Here is a 19,602-nt window from a genome sequence, read left to right as displayed (position 1 = left end):
TAGCAGAGGAGGGAAGGACTCTAGGAAAAGGCAAGTAGTTTCTTAAAGAGGTGAGGGTTGGTTGGTTTCTGATGGCAAAGTCATTCCAAAATTCAGGTCATAAGTATCTAAAGGCAGAGTTCTTGAGACCATAAGATGAAGGACAAAGGGTGGGGGAATGGTCAATAGGTTCTGATCCGCAGAGTGGAGACAGCAGAAGGGGGTGTAAGGAATGATGAGAGAAGCAAGATTGGAGGGTGCAAGTGGTTGATGGGATTTATAGACAAGAAGGGGGATTTTGTATTTGATGCGAGTGGTGACTGGGAGCCAATATTCATAGCAGGGGAAAGGGTCACATAATCAAAGCAGGTAGCGTTGTGCAGGAGTTGACTGAATGAACTGAAAGGTTTTGAGTGATTGAAGAAGAAGACCATAGTAAAGGGAATTACAGTAGTCTAGATGGTATAGAATAAGCGCAAAAATGAGGGAGCATAAGTGTGAAGATGAACTAAGAGGACGAACAGCATGGAGATGGTGAAAGGCAAAGAAGGAGGAGCAGATAACTGAGTCTATTTGTGATTTGAAAGTGAATTCTTAATCGAGAATGACTCCAAGAACCTTGATAGAGTCTTTGTACTGAAGGGTGTGGTCAACAATGGAGGGATGGGGACGAAGGCTATTGGCTGAAGGGGCAAAAAGGACAGATTTACATTTTTCAGAATTAAGAAAAAGGATATTGCTCTTAAGTCAACAAGAAGCATGAGACAAGCAATCATTAAGATGAGAGATGGCAGCAGGATCAGTGGCATGACATACAATCTGAATATCATCTGTGTAGCAGAACAGTGTGCACGAGTGATCTTGAATGATCATGAGAAGTGGAGCAAGAAAGACATTAAAGAGGGTGAGAGCAAGTATGGAACCCTGAGGGATGGCTAAGTGAACAGGAAGTGGAGTGATGGAAATGGAATTAAAGTTGAGCTGGTAGGTACGGTTCGTAAGATAGCTAATGAACCAAGATAGAACAGTACTAGTAACTGAAGATTGACTGGAGACAATGGAGCATGAGAGAGTGACCCACCTGGTCGAAAGCACAGGAGAGGTCAAATGAGACCAGCACGACTGAGGAGTGATGTTAAAGGGCTACACAGATGCAATTATTAAAGGCAATGAGGAGAGTTTCAGTTCTCTGATTTGGCCTGAATCCAGATTGATAAGGATGATGAGTATTGCATTGTTCAATATGTTGAGAAAGTTGGAGTACAATGTTCTCAAGAATCTTGGAGAAAAAAAGTGAGGTTAGAGATTGAACAAAAGCTCACAGGGAGAGTACTACTACTACTACTACTATTTAGCATTTCTATAGCGCTACAAGGCATACGCAGCGCTGCACAAACATAGAAGAAAGACAGTCCCTGCTCAAAGAGCTTACAATCTAATAGACAAAAAAAATAAATAAAGTAAGCAAATCAAATCAATTAATGTGAACGGGAAGGAAGAGAGGAGGGTAGGTGGAGGCGAGTGGTTACAAGTTGTTACGAGTCAAAAGCAATGTTAAAGAGGTGGGCTTTCAGTCTAGATTTAAAGGTGGCCAAGGATGGGGCAAGACGTAGGGGCTCAGGAAGTTTATTCCAGGCGTAGGGTGCAGCGAGACAGAAGGCGCGAAGTCTGGAGTTGGCAGTAGTGGAGAAGGGAACAGATAAGAAGGATTTATCCATGGAGCGGAGTGCACGGGAAGGGGTGTAGGGAAGGACGAGTATGGAGAGATACTGGGGAGCAGCAGAGTGAGTACATTTATAGGTTAGTAGAAGAAGTTTGAACAGGATGCGAAAACGGATAGGGAGCCAGTGAAGGGTCTTGAGGAGAGGGGTAGTATGAGTAAAGCGACCCTGGCGGAAGATGAGACGGGCAGCAGAGTTTTGAACCGACTGGAGAGGGGAGAGGTGACTAAGTGGGAGGCCAGCAAGAAGCAGATTGCAGTAGTCTAAACGAGAGGTGACAAGGGTGTGGATGAGGGTTTTGGTAGAGTGCTCGGAAAGAAAGGGGCGGATTTTACGGATGTTGTAGAGAAAGAAACGACAGGTCTTGGCGGTCTGCTGGATATGAGCAGAGAAGGAGAGAGAAGAGTCAAAGATGACCCCAAGGTTTCGAGCTGAGGAGACAGGGAGAATGAGAGAGCCATCAACAGAAATAGAAAATGGGGGGAGCGGGGAGGTGGGTTTGGGGGGGAAAATGAGAAGCTCGGTTTTGGTCATATTTAATTTCAGGTGGCATTGAGACATCCAGGCAGCAATGTCAGGCAAGCACGCTGAAACTTTGGTTTGGATGCAAGGTGAGATATCAGGGGTAGAAAGGTAGATTTGGGAGTCATCAGCATAGAGATGGTAGGAAAAGCCATGGGATGAGATTAATGAACCAAGGGAAGAAGTGTAGATAGAAAAGAGGAGGGGACCAAGAACAGAACCCTGAGGTACGCCGACAGGCAGAGGGATAGAAGTAGAAGAGGATCCACCAGAGTGAACACTAAAGGTGCGGAGGGAGAGGTAGGAAGAGAACCAGGAAAGGACAGAGCCCTGGAATCCAAGTGAGGACAGGGTATCGAGAAGTATGCTGTGATCGACAGTGTCAAAAGCAGTGGAAAGATCAAGAAGAATGAGGATGGAATATTGACCTCTGGATTTAGCCAGTAATAGGTCATTGGAGACTTTAGTAAGCGCAGTTTCGGTTGAGTGGAGAGGGCGAAAACCAGATTGTAATGGGTCAAGAATAGCATGTGAGGAGAGAAAATCAAGGCAGCGGCGGTGAACAGCACGCTCAAGTAATTTGGAGAGAAAAGGAAGGAGGGAGATGGGTCGGTAATTAGAGGGACAAGTAGGGTCAAGTGAAGGCTTCTTAAGGAGAGGTGTGACCACAGCATGTTTAAAGGCAGCAGGGACAGTCGCAGTGGAAAGTGAGAGGTTGAGAATGTGACAGATAAAAGGAATAAGAGTAGGAGAGATGGCATTAAGAAGGTGGGTGGGAATGGGATCAGAGGAACAGGTGGTACATTTTGAGGAAGAATGGAGAAGTGTAGTTTCCTCAATAGTAACTTCAGGAAAGGAGGAAAAAGAATGAGGGGAAGGAGAGAGAGGGGAACGGACTAGTGGAGGGAGAGGTTGTGAGGTAGAGAAAGCAAGGTTTATCTTTTGAACCTTGTTGTGAAAGAATTCAGCAAGGGTCTGAAGGGGGAGTTGGGGGAGGGGGCACCTTGAGGAGAGAGTTCAATGTGGTGAAGAGAAGTCGAGGATTAGAGCCAAGAGAGTTGGTCAGTTGGATATAATAATCCTGTTTGGCACGTAAAAGAGCAGATTGGAAGGAGGTCAGCATGAATTTAAAGTGTAAGAAATCAGCAAGGGCCCGAGATTTCCGCCAGAGGCGTTCGGCGGAGCGGGTACAGGAACGTAGGTAGCGGATATTAGAAGTCAGCCAAGGTTGGGGTTTTGTACGCCTTACAGGGCGGGTCATCAAAGGTGCAAGAGTGTCTAAGGCAGAGGATAGAGTATTGTTGTAAAAAGAAACAGCCTTGTTGACAGACGTGGATGGTGCCACAGTAGAGAGGAGGTTTGAAACATGGGAGGATAGAGATGAAGGGTCAATATCGTGAAGATTCCTAGATAAATTAGATAGGATAGGACGGGACTGGGAGGGAGGAGATTTAAGTGTGAAAGTTAGAAGATGGTGATCAGAGGAGGGATGATCTGAGGCAAGGAAACTAGAAGGTGAACAGTTGGAGGAGATGAGATCAAGACAGTGACCATTTTGATGAGTGGGGGAGGTGGAGCATAGTTGGAGATTAAAGGAGGACGTTAAAGCGAGTAACTTGGAAATATAAGAGTTGGAAGGATCATTAGCAGGAATATTAAAGTCACCAAGGATGAGAGAGGGGGAGGAAGGATCATGGAAGAAGGCAAGCCAGGTGTCAAAGTCACTGAGAAAGGATGAAAGGGACTTACCAGGGGGACGATAAATGACCGCTATTCGAAGAGGCAGAGGAGAGAAAAGACGGATAGAGTGGACTTCAAAGGAGGAAAAACAGTGAGATTGAGGTGGAAGAAGGGGTTGAAATCTGGAGGAGGGAGAGAGAAGTAGTCCAACACTGCCCCCACGGCCAGCAGGGCGAGGAGTATGTGAAAATAGATAACCGCCATGGCACAGGGCTGCGACTGAAGCAGAGTCATCAGGGCAGAGCCAGGTTTCTGTTATGGCGAGCAAATGGAGGTGACGCGAGATAAAGAGGTCCTGGATATAGGGGAGTTTGTTACAGATAGAGCGGGCATTCCATAGGGCGCAAGAGAAGGGCAGAGAAGAGGAGGGGAGTAGAGGAATAGAGATGAGGTTAGAGAGGTCACGGTGAGATCTGTAGAGTTTGGATAATAGTTGGTGAGGAGGGCCAGGATTGGGATTGATGTCGCCAGCTGAGAGTAAGAGAAGGAGTAAAAGAGAGCGGAGGAGAGTAGGAGAGGTGTGGGCACGAAGGCGTTGAAGGCGAGAGGTATTTAGGTGGAATGGGGAAGGCAAAATGGAGGGAAGAAAGAGACGGAGATTAAAAGCCAAGAGGGAGGAAGAGGGTAGGAGAGAGGGTGAGGTGATGAAGTCAATGGATGGGAAGTGAGTTCCTGTAGCGGAGAGAGGTAGGGGGTGAGGGAAAAGATTAGGAAGGGACAGAGCTAGGAAGAGAATGTGAATAGGGGCCATAAACGATTAAGGTACTTTAGCAACTGGAAAAAGATTAGATACAAAGAGAAAAATGCCCCTAGAGCGGAGGCCCTGAGTGGAATCGGGGTGGACCTGGGTGTCACCCCGGAGAAGGCTGTAAGGATATGCAGATGAGCTGCAAGCCCTCCACAGCACCTGAAAGGCAGCCGGTGGTAGAGGTGGGCACCTCTCAGCTGAGGAAAGGCTTACCAGGGGTTAGGCCGAAGCCAGCATTCCTCCCCCTGAGGGTCACCTGATCCTAGCCAAAAAGCACCTGGAAACTCTGTGCACTAGGAGAGAAGGCCCTGGGAAGATCGGGGTGGAACTGGAGTCACCCCGGATACAGCTGTGAGGAAATGCAGAAGGGCTGCAAGTCCTCCACAGCACCTGGTGGGAGCGCTGGGCACCTAGAGCGGAGGCCCTGAGTGGATCGGGGTGGACCTGGGTGTCACCCCGGAGAAGGCTGTAAGGATATGCAGATGAGCTGCAAGCCCTCCACAGCAGCTGAAAGGCAGCCAGTGGTAGAGGTGGGCACCTCTCAGCTGAGGAAAGGCTTACCAGGGGTTAGGCCGAAGCCAGCATTCCTCCCCCTGAGGGTCGCCTGAGGGATCAAGGTGAGGTTTCTTCAGCAGAGGGCAGATGAGGGCATGCTTCCAAAGGGAAGGAACAAAACCATTAGAGAGGCTGGAGATAAGGAGAAGAAGAAGGTGAGGGATCAGAGATGAGGCCAGCTGTTTAGTAAAGAAAGCAGGCAAGGGGTCAGTTGAAGGGGAGTAGGGACTGAGGGAGCCAATGGTGCGTGAGAGAGAGGGGGAGGAGAGGTTGAATTTAGACCAGTAAGAAAGCGGGAGACATGGGGAGGGGGGAGGAGAAGGCACTAGAAACATAGATGGCAGAAGAAGAGTTAGCTTACCAGGATTTAAAAAAGGTCTGGACAACTTCCTAAAAGAAAAGTCCATAAGCCATTATTAAAATGGACTTGGAGAAAATCCATTGCTGATTTCTAGGATGAGCACTGTTTTGAGATCTTGCCAGGTACTTGTGACCTGGGGTGGCCACTGTTGGAAACAGGATACTGAGCTTGATGGTCTGTCCCAGTATGGCAAGCTCTGGCGTCTGGCCAGGCAAAGTGCCTTCTGGTATTCTTTATAGCGAGCATTAAAGAGGGCATTATTGGCTGGCGAACGTGTCTTGCACCAGCAATGCTCTACTGAGTGAAGCAGGGGCATAGCCATGGGCGGGCCTGGACGGGCCCAGGCCCAGCTACTTTCCCTCCAGTCCCGCCCACCCAACATCCTTCTCTGCTGTCGCTGCCTTTTCTCCCACGGCTTCGGGTACGGCCGTCTGGGAGGCAGCGTTCAGCGTTGCTTATCTGCTCTGAAATAATTGTTCTCCCCAGGCTCCGCTACATCGGTCCCTGCATTCTCTTTTTCGCCCATCGCGCAGCTCTGCCATTCTCACAGGCAGCTCCACTCCCCCCCTGCCGCCCCCATCTGGCCCTACGTAAACAGGAAGTGCATAGAGAAGGCCGGATGGATGCGGCAGGGGGGAGCAGAGCTGCCTGTGTGAATGGCAGTGCTACGCGACAGGCAAAAAAGAGAATGCAGGGAACGATGCAGCAGAGCCTGGGGAGAAGAATTATTTCAGGGCAGTTAGGCAACGCTGAATGCTGCCTCCCGGATGTCTGTACCTGGAGCCGCGGGAGAAAAGGCAGCGTCACAGCAGCGAAGGATGTTGGATGGGCGGGCCTGGAGGAAAAGTGGCTGAGAGCTGCTGGACATGGTAGGGACTGGAGTGCTGCTGGACAAGGGAGGAAGAGGTGGAGGGGACTGGATGGAAGGGAGAGAGCTGCTGGACATGGGAGGGAGAGGAGTAAGGAGCTAGAGAGCTGCTGGGCAAGGGAGGAAGAAGGGGCTGGAAGGAAGGGACAGAGCTGCTGGACATGGGAGGGAGAGGAGGAAGGGGCTGGAGAGCTTTTGGACATGGGAGGGAGAGTAGGAAGGGGCTGGAGATCTGCTGGACAAGGGAGGAAGAAGGGGCTGGAAGGGACAGAGCTGCTGGACATGGGAGGGAGAGGAGGAAGGGGCTGGAGAGCTTCTGGACATGGGAGGGAGAGTAGGAAGGGGCTGGAGATCTGCTGGACAAGGGAGGAAGAAGGGACCAGAGGGAAGGGAGAGAGCTGCTGGGCATGGGAGGAAGTGGAGGAGGGGACTGGATGGAAGGGAGAGAGCTGCTGGATGTGGGAGGAGGAACAGGGGGCCGGAGAGAAAGAGCTACTGGGAGGAAGATGAGGAGGGGATCTGGATGGAAGGGAGAGAGCTGCTGGACGTGGGAGAAAGAGGGGGAGGAGAACTGGAGGGAAGGGAGAGAACTGCTGGTACAGCACAAAGAAGGAGGGAAGGGAAACAGAGATACCAGACCAAGGAGATGAAGGAAAAGGGAACAAATACTAAACCTACAGCGTAAGGGAGGAAGGGAGGGTGGGCAGGCAGGGAATCAAGCAACCAAACCAGATGCTGGAAAGGGGAGGGAGTGAGAGGAAGAAAAGCTGGATGGGGTAGGGTCAGAGAGGGTAGATATATAATGGCACTGGGGACAAAGAGAGGGGAGAAGCTGGATAGAGAAATATAGGGACACAGAGTAAGGGAGATACTAAACATGGAGGAAGGTAGAGGTACAGAGATGGAAGAAGATGGATAGTGGACATGGAGAGAGAGTAGAAATATCAAATGGACATGAGACTTGGCGAGTGAGTTAAGAGAAGGTAGAAGGATGTAGAAACCAGAGCCTGGGACCAATATGACTTGGAAAATAAAATGAGCAGACAACAAAAGGTAGAAAAAAGAATTTTATTTTTCTATTTTGTGATTAGAATATGTCAGATTTGAAATGTACATCCTGCCAGAGCTGGTGTTAGCATATGGATGGGGCCCAAGGCAGATATTTAGGAAGGGACCCCAAAGCTTACTAACAGGCTGCACCTTCTTCAGCTTCCAGCTGGCCTGGGGTTCTCGCTGGCTAGGGGGCAAACCCAGTTGCCCTAGTTGTACCTCCCCTAACACTGTCTCTTGCATGTGCTATCATATTTTGCACAGTATAGGAGAAAATGCATCTCTTTGTATTTCTCTGTGCTGTGCCAAATGCAAGGTCTGGCCTCTTGGGATTTTGATTTAATTTGTTTATGGTTTGTGGTCACTTATTCTGTATTTGGCATTTGTGTTCTGTGTGTATGACCAAAGTATTCTGTTAGCATCAATTTTCTATGTAGTATTCTATAGTATTTTGGCTTGTTCAGTTTTCTTCATAGATGTATTGATATTTTAGGGCCCCACTGTAATATTTAGGGCACATTTGGGGGAAGCATATGTGTGTTGGCGGACCGTGGCTCAGTGGAGGATGAAGAGTGCACCCTCTTATATTTGCCCTAGCTCTCAATGTGGCCTGCAGCCACTGAGGCCAGCACTGCTACTCCCATTAAAGTTATTGGGATTGGGATAGGTGTTCGGTAGGAGTAGGGGCATGGGCAGGGCATATCAGGTGGCAGGTGTTTCTCTAGTGCCCATCCATCCAACCTGTTGACCCACCCAAAAATTGCCTTCTGGCTATGCCACTGGAGTGAAGGTGGGCACATAGAAGTTTAAGGACAGGAGAAAACCATGGAGGCAGATTTGGGGCAGGAGGTGTGAGTAGAAGAAAAGAGATAATGGGTGTTAAGGATAGAAGAGAGGTCACGAGTTACAAACTCAGGAGAAACCAGTCATATTTTTAAAAATTTCTATTTGATTTTGATTGTGCGTTCTACCCACACAGTACTATGGTTAAGCAATGATAGAAGAACAACAATAGTATGGCCAGCCTTTTTATAAAATTCAGAAGTACTGTGATTGAGTTATTGGAGTTATATAAATCATCCATAATTGAGTGAAATTTAAAAAAATTGATCATGCATTTGTTCTACAAAATTTAAAAAAATGATGGTTACATTCCTTATTTTGAAAAACTTTTGCCCTCTCTTTAGCTGTTTATATTTATGTTTATTTTGTGATTTAATAAATCACCAGTCTGCAGCACTGCCAAATCTAGGCAATTTACAATGTTAACAATAAAAGACAAGGAACTCCATTCAAATATAGGAAAGGAAACAATGTAAATCAGTCATACAGACAACACAAAAGTAAAACAAAAATATAGATCAATAAAGTATCACCTATAACCCTGCCTCCAACATCTATGAACTCCAAAAGCCTCCACAAATAAATAGGTTTTGAACTTAGGTGGCCTTTTTACAAAGCCAAGCTAGCGTTTTTAGCTTGCGGTAAAAATCAGCTGGCAGTAAATGCTGAGATGCCCATAGGAATATAATGAGCATCTCAGTATTTACCGCCAGCTGATTTTTACCACGAACTAAAAATACTTGCGTGTCTTTATAAAAGACCCTCCTTAGTCTTAAACATTTGGAAGGATGATTCTTGCCAGATCTCTAAAGGCATATTATTCCACAAACGAGGGGCCAAAAAGTAATACTATTGCATGTGGATTCCCAGTGAGCTCGAGAGGTGCCGGGTAAGACCAATCTATGGTCATTAAGAGAGCGCAAGATCTGAGGAGGAGCATAGAGGACTGTCAAAGTGAAAAATAATCTGGTATTCCATTATGTAATGCCTTAAAGGCTACTGTAAGGATCTTAAACTGGATTAAAAAACCAAGGGGTCACATGGCCTCTACAATAATATTGCTTGCTGTCCACTAATAGTCTGCCATGACACAATTGGCAGCCCCCTTAATTCGTTCATAACTTCATACTTGCGTACAGGGGTCTACCTTTTTACCACTATAGTAAATTGCCTAATGGCCAAGAAGCAGAAGTTGTTTTCTTATGCTCCATTTAGCACAGATCTGTGGGGTATAGTAAGAGGGAGAATACTCAATTAGCCCCATAAAGCAAACCTCCCTGCTCAGAATTGACAAAGAAGGGATACACACTTGTTACCTAATATAATGTTGTGGTATGATTGCATGGTATAATTTGATTGATTACCTGGTACAGTTTCATTGGGTCCACTACACAATACTTTAATGACTTTATAACCGTTGACGGTGAAATCATCATTACAAGTCCCATCTTGAAGAGTTGACGTCACATACACAAATGGTTCCTGGTGAATTGTAACTATCTGTGGAGCCAATAAAATTTCAGTTTTACATGACTATCTGTATTTTAGCTTTATGTACACCTTCACTGAGATCTTTTTTATCTGCAGTTGAAGCACAATAAAACTATAGGCCTGATATTCAGTGACACTTTTCCAGGTAGAAGTAGCTCCTTCCCAGGTATGTGCTGCTCACTGGGAAATAGTTGGATTTTCAGTGGCGTTATACATATAACACCACCGAAAATCTTCTCTGGTTCACTTGCTGCAAGACTATTTCTGAAAAAAAAAAAAAGACAACCTTTTACTCGCTGTGGAAAAGGGGGCCTCAGCGTGTGTCAAAAACATGCGCTAATGCCAGCGTAGGCCCCTTTTTACTGCAGCTTGGTAAAATGATCCCATAGGGTTTTCATTTTGTGGGCTTTTTTATTTTCATTTTATTTCATGTTTGATTTGAATGTGCTAAAAATGAAACAAACTATAAAATGTATTTTATTGCTTTTTAAAAATTTCATTTTGAAATTAAACAAAACAAGTGGCATAATTTTGCATTTTTCTTTTAATTTCAAAATTAATGCATATCTTTAAAGAGCTCAAGCATTTTCTCACAATAAAAGACTTTTTAAAGCGAATGTATCTCTTAAAATAGTCTTCTAGAGCCAGTGGATCAAGCTCTGTACTGTAGAATTTTACTAATTTTTTGAATTTGATACACCACCAGACCACACATAGTGAAATCAAACATAAACAAAGTACAGAAAGAAAATTACAAAATCAATAGGAGAACTAAAAAAACAAAAGTAAATATATGAAGAAAGAGGTGGGGGTGAGATTGAGGGAGAGAAAAGATAAGGCTCAGATAACCAGCAAGGTAATCAGAAATAAATTAGTGAAAGGCCAGCTGAAATATCCAGGCTTTAAGTAATAATTTAAATCTACAAAATGAAGGTTCAGTGTGGATATTATTTGGTAATGAGTCATGGGTTCCATTCTTAACCCAGTCTACTGCCTCCTGGGCTGACATGCTGAAACTAAAGTGTCTATTTACATTACAGCAACACAAGTGGCCTAGTGGTTAGGGTGATGGACTTTGGTCCTGAGGAACTGAGTTCAATTCCCACTTCAAGCACAGGCAGCTCCTTGTGACGCTGGGCAAGTCACTTAACCCTCCATTGCCCCATGTAAGCTGCATTGAGCCTGCCATGAGTGGGAAAGCGTGGGGTACAAATGTAACAAAAATAAATAAAATAAGTTTTAGCACAGGAAAATTACTATGGAATTTACTATCCTGCAGCATCCAAGTGCCCAGAGGCTGATGTAGAAAACTACTGTGAGCAGCAGCACCTGGCTAATGAGAGGAATGCATGCATGTTAGCAAGTAAGAGATGCAGAAACAGGTTTGGTGTGGGAGTTCGTTTGTGTGGTAGACATTGGCACACAGCATATTAAAATAAATGATGACTAGGCTACTAGCTATTCTACCCCAATGCAAAGAAGGTTTTAAGGGAACACAATGTGAGCACAATGTGAGAAAATAACAGAAGACAGCATAGAAGGATTCACTCACCCTCTGCATTGGGGCAAAAAAGTTATCTTAGGCTACTATCCTTAATACTTTAGCAAGTTTTAAATTATTGAAAAACTCAAAAATACTAAGATGGAGTCAGCAGTCCAGCAGTGAAAGGGGTGTTATCCAGTCTTCTACCCTGAGTGCCACATGTATGATTATCTCTTAGTTGGTGAGCGGTTATATGTGTATGCCCAATGCAAAGAGCTCCTAGCTCTCAGAGAACATGTCCGTTCTCTTGAGTGTAGAGTAGCAGACTTGGTGGAGCTGGAGCTGGAGCTGAGGGAGACAGAGAGGTATATAGAGAAGACCTACAGGGACGTTGTACAGAAGTCCCACCTCCAGTCTGGTAGCCCTTGTGCTACCTTGGAGGAGGGAGGTCTCCCAGAAGGAAAGCATCACCCTGGAGAAATAGGATGTACTCCTGTAGCCAGGACCTGCCCACCAGGGGGTGTACTATCCTCTCACACCAAGGATATGTCTCCAAGTGCTGCCCAGGAGGGAAGGGTTAAGTCAGCTGTTTATTATTTATTTATTTTTTTGGATTTTGCTCACACCTTTTTCAGTAGTAGCTCAAGGTGATTACATTCAGGTACACTGGATATTTCTCTGTCCCAGGAAGGCTCACAATCTAAGTTTGTACCTGAGGCAATGGAGGGTTAAGTGATTTGCCCAAGATCACAAGGAGCAGCACCAGGATTTGAACCAACCACCTCTGGATTGCAAGACTGCTGCTCTAACCACTAGGCCACTCCTCCACTCCATTGTTGTAGTTGGTGATTCAATCATTAGCTAATGCTGGCTGGCTGGTGGACATGAGGATCGCCTGGTGACTTGCCTGTCTGGTGCAAAGGTGGCGGACCTCACGCTTCACCTAGATAGGATTTTAGATAGTGCTGGGGAGAAGCCAGCTGTCTTGGCACATGTGGGTACAAATGACATAAGAATGTGGGAGAGAGGCTCCGGAAGCCAAATTTAGGGTCTTAGGTAGAAAGCTCAAACCCAGAACCTCTAGGGTAGCATTTTGTGAAGTGCTACCCGTTCCACGCGCAGGGCCTAAGAGACAGGCAGAGTTCCAGAGTCTCAATGCGTGGATGAGACAATGGTGCAGGGAAGAGGGTTCTAGATTTGTTAGGAACTGGGCAATATTCTGGTGAAGGGGGAGCCTATTCCGAAAGGATGGGCTCCACCTTATCCAGGGTGGGACCAGACTGCTGACATCAGCATTTAAAAAGGAGATAGAGCAGCTTTTAAACTAGAAACTGGGGGAAGGCCGACAGTCGCTCAAAAGTGCATGGTTCAGGATAAGGTGTCTTTCAAAGATATCACCAAAGCTGGGAAGATAAAGTATCCCAATAGTGAGGTTGCAAAAGAGACCGTAGTAGATCAGGTGTCCTTAAATAAAAATTTAAAAAATCAGACAAAAGATTGCAAATTAATACTGTCAAGTACTGAGCATGATGTAAATAGGAACAACAAACATAGTTTGAAATGTCTACATGCAAATGCCAGGAGCCTAAGAAATAAAATGGGAGATTATATTGCACTAAATGAATAATTAGATTTAATATGCATCTCTGAGACCTGGTGGAAGGAGGATAACCAATGGGACACTGTCATACTGGGGTACAAATTATATCATAGTGATAGGGTGGATCGAATTGTTGGAGGGGTAGCATTGTATATTAAGGAGATCCTTGCATCAAATACACTGAAAATTCTGCAGGAAATAAAGCACATCTTGGAATCACTATGGATCGAAATTCCATGTGTAAAGGGGAAAATGATAGTGATAGGAGTATACTACCATCCGCCTGGCTAGGATGAACAGATGGATGCAGAAATGTTAAAGAAAATTAGGAATGCAAACAAACTGGGCAACACAATAATAATGGGTTATTTCAATTACACCGATATTGACTGGGTAAATTTAACATCAGGGCATGCTAGGGAGATAAAATTCCTTGACGAAATCAAGGACTGCTATGGAACAGCTGCATAGGCGGTCGGTGGCCCAACTGTTTGGGGAGGCTAAAGTGGGCGGGGTCAGGGGCGGTGCCAGGGGTGGGGCTTACATCCATAATTATCTGACAACACAGAAAAATAAAAGTAGAATAGTAACACTGCCTGCCATAATCTCCTCTCTGTTTCTCTCCCTCCATCTAACTTTCTTCACCCTCCCTGCCATGCAGCATCTCTTCTCTCTCTTCCCCTGCCCAAGGCACCAGGATCTCCTCTTTCGCTCTTTCCCACCTCACCCTACCTCACATACCATACGGATCTCCTCTCTGTCTCTCCCCCACCTTCCAGCCTTGCTCCTCCCTCTCTCTCTTCTTCCACCATGCAGCATTGCCTGTTTTTCTTTCCACTATCCAGGTTTGCTCCTCTGTCTCTTCTCTCCCCTAATATCCAGCTTTGCCCATCTGCCTCTTCTTTCCCAAAACATCGAGGTTTGCTTCTCTGTCTGTCCCCCCAAATATCCAGCATTGTGTCTCTGCCTCTTCCCTCCCCCATCATCCTCTCTCTTTCCTCCCATTTCCTGCCTCCAGCTGCAGCATTATCTTCTCTCTCGTTTTTCTTCCCCCTAGCCACCGACTGCCTAGGGTCTTCACCAGATCTGGATCCCTCAGGGACTCAGAAAAGCCAACCAGATGCAAATTATTGTGTTGGGCTCTGCCCTTCTACTTAGCGTTCCATCCGCTTGAGGTGAAGGTGAAGTTGATTCATAGCACATGATGCATTCTGTGCCCCAGTCTCCAGTACTCCCACACGATGTTACTGATCTTCAAGCTCCAGATCCATATTATCCAAACGTTCTTGGCCTCAATTCAATCATGTGTTTGCTGTAATTTAGCTTTCACTACTGCCCGCACTTCAGTCACAATTTCCTTAGTCCTTTCGGAGCAAACGAAGGACTCGGCAGGGCCAATTGAACCGCCATCTTGGCTTCAGCTTCCCCGTGTTTTCTCCAGGGCCCCTCTCTTCCTCCTCTCTGTCTCAAGTTTTAGGTCTTATCTTCCCATTCCCAATGGCATCTGCTTGTCCAGCACGCAGCACCTTAAATAACTTTCAAAGTACCCGCTGTCTCTCCAATTCAGTGGCCGTCAGTAGGCAGACACTATGCGCGGGGCCATCATGGATCGCTGCACGGCAGCACTGACAGCTCTTCTGGTCCCACCCTCTATGATGCAACATCCTGTTCGGGCGTGAACCGGCAGAGCTGTCAGCGACGTGTAGCGGAGCTCTATGGTCCTGCGCACGGTCTGTTTATTGACGGCCACTGGGTCAGGGGAGCGGAGAGTCGGGCAGAAAGGCAGCGCGGGGAGGGGAAGATCCAGTTTATATTGTTTGCTGCTGCCAGAGATTGGGAAGGTTGCATTTGGGGTGGGGAGGCTTAACCTCCCCAAGCCTCTTATATGGGGCGCCTTTGAACAGCTGGTACAGGAGCCGAAGAGAGAAGGAAAAATTCTAGACCTAGTCCTTAGTGGAGCACATGATCTGGTGTGAGAGATAATGGTGCTGGGGACGCTTGATAACAGTGGTTATAATATGATCGGATTTGATATTAGCTTTGAAGTAAGTATACGTGGAGGGGCATAATCGAACGTGAACGCCTATCTCCATGGGCGTCTATGTCCGAAAACGGGTACGTGAAGAGGCGGGACAGACCGTATTTTTGAAAAAATGGACGTTTTTGAGCTGGGCATTTGTTTTTTTTAGCGATAATGGAAACTAAAAACGCCCAGCTCAAAAACGTTCTAATCCGAGCCATTTGGTCGTGGGAGGGGCCACGATTCGTAGTACACTCGCCCCCCTGACATGCCAGGACACCAACTGGGCACCCTAGAGGTCAGTGCGGTGGACTTTAGACAACGCTCCCACATGCATAGCTCCCTTACCACGGGTGCTGAGCCCCCAACCCCTCCCCCAAAACCCACTACCTACAAATGTACAACACTATCATAGCTCTTATGGGTGAAGGGAGCACCTACATGTGGGTACAGTGGATTTTGGAGGCCTCCCATTTACCAGCACAAGTGTTACAAGTGGGGGGGATGGGCCTGGGGCCACCAGGCTGAAGTGCACTGCGGTACCCACTAAAAATGCTCCAGGGACCTGCATACACTCAGGCCTCTAGGACTGGTTGCTGCTATATAACATTGGCACAGCAGTTGACACCTGAAGACTAATCTCTCCGAAAACGTCCTTTATTGGAATAAGCACGCTTACTCACAGTTAACTGCAGATCAGAGGTTGTGCCCCACTGGCAACGAGTCTCCCTGGTACTGAGATGAGCAGTAGGTCAGAGCTGGCAGAATGCTGTAAAATGCCCTCTTTCAGCCACATTCAAGGGAAGAACTAAGTTCTGTAACGTGTCTAACACGTGTCTTACAAAAATGGCCACTACCTCATGGACTACTGGAAACAAAACAGGGCACACTCTGACCCAGAAAGCAGGGGGAAAAGCACCATGGGAGTAGAGCCTACCAACTACCAACATCGTGAGCATTTGCCACAAGCTAGTGGAATCACGGAGCCCAATACCCTACACTCACCACAATGCATTGTTGATGTGACTCTGCAGTGCACATAACAGAAAAGGTGTCACACTCACCCGAGAGCCACATCAGAACCAGGGAAAGGCTGTCACAGGATAGAACACATTCTGCTGTCATGGAGGTGGGTACGGCATTTGAAGCTGGCATAGAGGCTGGAAAAAAAGTTTATAAAGTGTTTTTTATTTGGTGGGAGGGGGTTAGTGACCACTGGGGGAGTCCGGGGAGGTCATCCCCGATTCCCTCCAGTGGTCATCTGGTCAGTTGGGGCACTTTTTTGGGACCTGTTCGTGAAAAAAAAGGGTCCAAAAAAAGTGACCGAAAATCGCCTTTTTTCGATTATCAGCTAAAGACGCCCATCTCTCATCGGCCGATAACCACGCCCCAGTTCCACCTTCACCACGCCTCCAACACGCCCCCATCAACTTTACCCGTTTCCGCGACAGATTGCAGTTGGAAACACCCAAAATCGGCTTTCGATTATACCGATTTGGGCGCCCACGGGAGAAAGACACCCATCTCCCGATTTGGGTCGCAATATAGGCGTTTTTCTCTTTCGATTATAAGCTGGATAGGAAGTTTAACTTTAAAAAAGGAGACTATGATAAAATGAGAAGAATGATGAAAAAAAACTTAGAGGAGCGGCTGCAAGGGTCAAAAATTTACAGCAGGCGTGGATGCTGTTCAAAAACATCATCCTGGAAGCCCAGGCCAAATATATTCTGCGAATTAAAAATGGAAGACGGAAGACCAAACGACAGCCGGCATGGTTAAAAAGTGAGGTGAAGGAAGCTATTACAGCTAAAAGAAAATCCTTCAGAAAATGGAAGAAGGAACTGACTGAAAATAATAAGAAACAGCATAAGGAATGTCTAGTCAAATGCAAAACGCTCATAAGGAAGGCTAAGAGGAACTTCGAAAAAAAGATTGTGTTGGAGGCAAAAACACATAGTAAAAAGTTTTTTAGGTATATTAAAAGTAGGAAGCCGGCAAAAGAATCAGTTGGACTGCTAGATGACCGAGGAGTAAAAGGGGCGATCATGGAAGACAAAGCCGTAGCGGAGAGATTAAATGAATTCTTTGCTTCGGTCTTCACCGAGGAAGATTTGGGTGGGATACTGGTGCCGGAAATGGTATTCGAAGCTGACGAGTCAGAGAAACTTAGTGAATTCTCTGTAAACCTGGAGGATTTAATGGGGCAGTTCTAAAAACGGAAGAGTAGCAAATCTTCTGGACTAGATGGTATTTATCCCAGAGTACTGATAGAACTGAAAATGAACTTGTGGAGCTATTGTTAGTAGTAATTTATCCTTCAAATTGAGTGTGGTACTGGAAGATTGGAGGGTGGCCAATGTAACGCCGATTTTTCAAAAAGGTTCCAGAGGAGATCTGGGAAATTACAGACCGGTGAGTCTGACTTTGGTGCCGGGCAAAATGGTAGAGACTATTATAAAGAAGAAAATTACAGAGCATATTCACAAGCATGGATTAATGAGACAATGCCAACCTGGATTCAGTGAAGGGAAATCTTGCCTCACCAATCTATTACATTTCTTTGAAGGGGTGAACAAACATGTGGATAAAGGTGAGCTAGTTGACGTGGAGGGGCATAATCGAACGCGAATGTCCATCTCCATGGGCGTCTATGTCCGAAAATGGATGTGTGAAGAGGCGGGACAGACCGTATTATCAAAAAAGATGTGCGTCCATCTTTCTTTTCAAAAATACGGTTTGGACGGACCAAATGCAATGGATTTGCTCCCTTCTGAGATGGGCATTTTTTTTTTTTGCGATAATGGAAACTAAAAACGCCCAGCTCAGAAACGTCCCAATCCAAACCATTTGGTCGTGGGAGGAACAAATGTACAACACTACCATAGCTCTTAGGGGTGAAGGGAGCAACTACATGTGGGTACAGTGAGTTTTAGAGGCCTCCCATTTACCACCACAAGTGTTACGGGTGGGGGGGGGGGGGGGCGATGGGCCTGGGTCTGCCTGCCTGAAGTGCACTGCAGTACCCACTAAAAGTGTCTCGCTGGTACTGAGATTAGCAGTAGGTACGAGCTGGCAGAATGGTGTACAATGCCCTCTTTCAGCAACATTCAAGGTAAGAGCTAAGTGCTGTAACGTGGCTAACACATGAAAGGGATCTAAAAGTGTCTTACACAAATGGCCACTACCCCATGGACTACCGGAAACAAAACAGGGTACACTCTGACCCAGTAAGCAGAGGGAAAAGCACCATGGGAGTAGACCCTACCAACTACCAACATCGTGAGCATTTAACACAAGCTAGTGGAATCACGGAGCCCAATACCCTACACCCACCACAATGCATTGCTGATGTGACTCTGCAGTGCCCATAACAGAAAAGGTGTCACACTCACCCGAGACCCACATCAGAACCAGGGAAAGGCTGTCAGAGGATAGAACACATTCTGCTGTCATGGAGGTGGGTATGACATTTGAGGCTGGCATACAGGCTCTCAAAAAAAATTTGTAAAGTGGGTTTTTTTGGTGGGAGGGGGTTAGTGACCACTGGGGGAGTCAGGGGAGGTCATCCCCGATTCCCTCCGGTGGTCATCTGGTCAGTTGGGGCACTTTTTTGGGACTTGGACCTGAAAAAAAGGGTCCAAATAAAGCGGACCAAATTCTCGTCAAAAACGCCCTTCTTGTTTCGATTATCAGCTAAAGACGCCCATCTCTCCTCGGCCGATAACCACGCTCCAGTCCCGCCTTCACCACGCCTCTGACATGTCCCCATGATCTTTATTTGTCTCCGTGACGGACTGCAGTTGAGGACGCCAAAAATCGGGTTTCGATTATACCGATTTGGGCACCCACGGGAAACAGACGCCCATCTCCCGATTTGGGTCAAAATATGGACGTCTTTCTCTTTCGAAAATAAGCTGGATAATGTATTTATTTATTTTTTGTATCCCACATTTTCCCACCTATTTGCAGGCTCAATGTGGCTTACATTATTCCGTAATGGCGATCGCCATTTCCGGGATGAGAAATACAAAGTGGTATTGCATTAAAGTTCATAAGTGACAGATTAAATAAGGAATCAAGTATAAAGAATTCATTTCTGGAATGAGAAATAAAGTGGTATTGCGTTAAAGTTCATTATTGACAAAGCAAATGAAGCAGTCAGGTATAGATAGTTAGGTTTTTTCCAGTTCTGGTGTAAGTTTCGTTGTCTAGTATTTAGGATGGATCATTATGGTATGCCTTATAGAACAGGTTGGTTTTTAGTGATTTTCGGAAGTTTGTTAGGTCGTGCATTGTTTTTATGGCGTATAGTAGTGTATTCCATAGTTGCGTGCTTATATAGGAAAAGCTAGATGTATACGTTGATTTATATTTTAGTCCTTTGCAGCTGAGGTAGTGGAGATTCAGGAATGTGCGCGCTGACCTTTTTGTGTTCCTGGTTTTTAAGTCTGTGAGGTCTGACATATAGACCGGGGCCTCACCGTGAATGATTTTATGAACCAGGGTGCAGATTTTGAACGCAATACGTTCAAATATGCAATATCTGGATTTTGACGTTTGACAAAGTACCTCATGAAAGACTCCAGAGGAAATTGGAGAGTCATGGGATAGGAGGTAGTGT

The 19,602-nt window shown here is 46.2% G+C and overlaps 1 protein-coding gene across 4 annotated transcripts in view; it reads right to left on the bottom strand.

Moving 5' to 3' along the window:
- The window catches only part of GRIN1 (glutamate ionotropic receptor NMDA type subunit 1), a 703,940-nt gene that overhangs the window by 286,156 nt on the left and 398,182 nt on the right, over positions 1–19,602 (bottom strand). For all 4 annotated transcript variants that reach the window (XM_030206505.1, XM_030206506.1, XM_030206507.1 and 1 more), the window contains one exon: positions 9,752–9,887. In XM_030206505.1, the coding sequence (XP_030062365.1) occupies positions 9,752–9,887 (136 nt within the window). The remainder of the gene's footprint in view (positions 1–9,751; positions 9,888–19,602) is intronic.

Source organism: Microcaecilia unicolor, chromosome 6, assembly GCF_901765095.1.
Source record: "Microcaecilia unicolor chromosome 6, aMicUni1.1, whole genome shotgun sequence".
NCBI classification, from domain to species: Eukaryota; Metazoa; Chordata; class Amphibia; order Gymnophiona; family Siphonopidae; genus Microcaecilia; species Microcaecilia unicolor.
The sequence above is the reverse complement of the archived record's forward strand: the minus strand, read 5'-3'. Positions and strand labels throughout refer to the sequence as shown.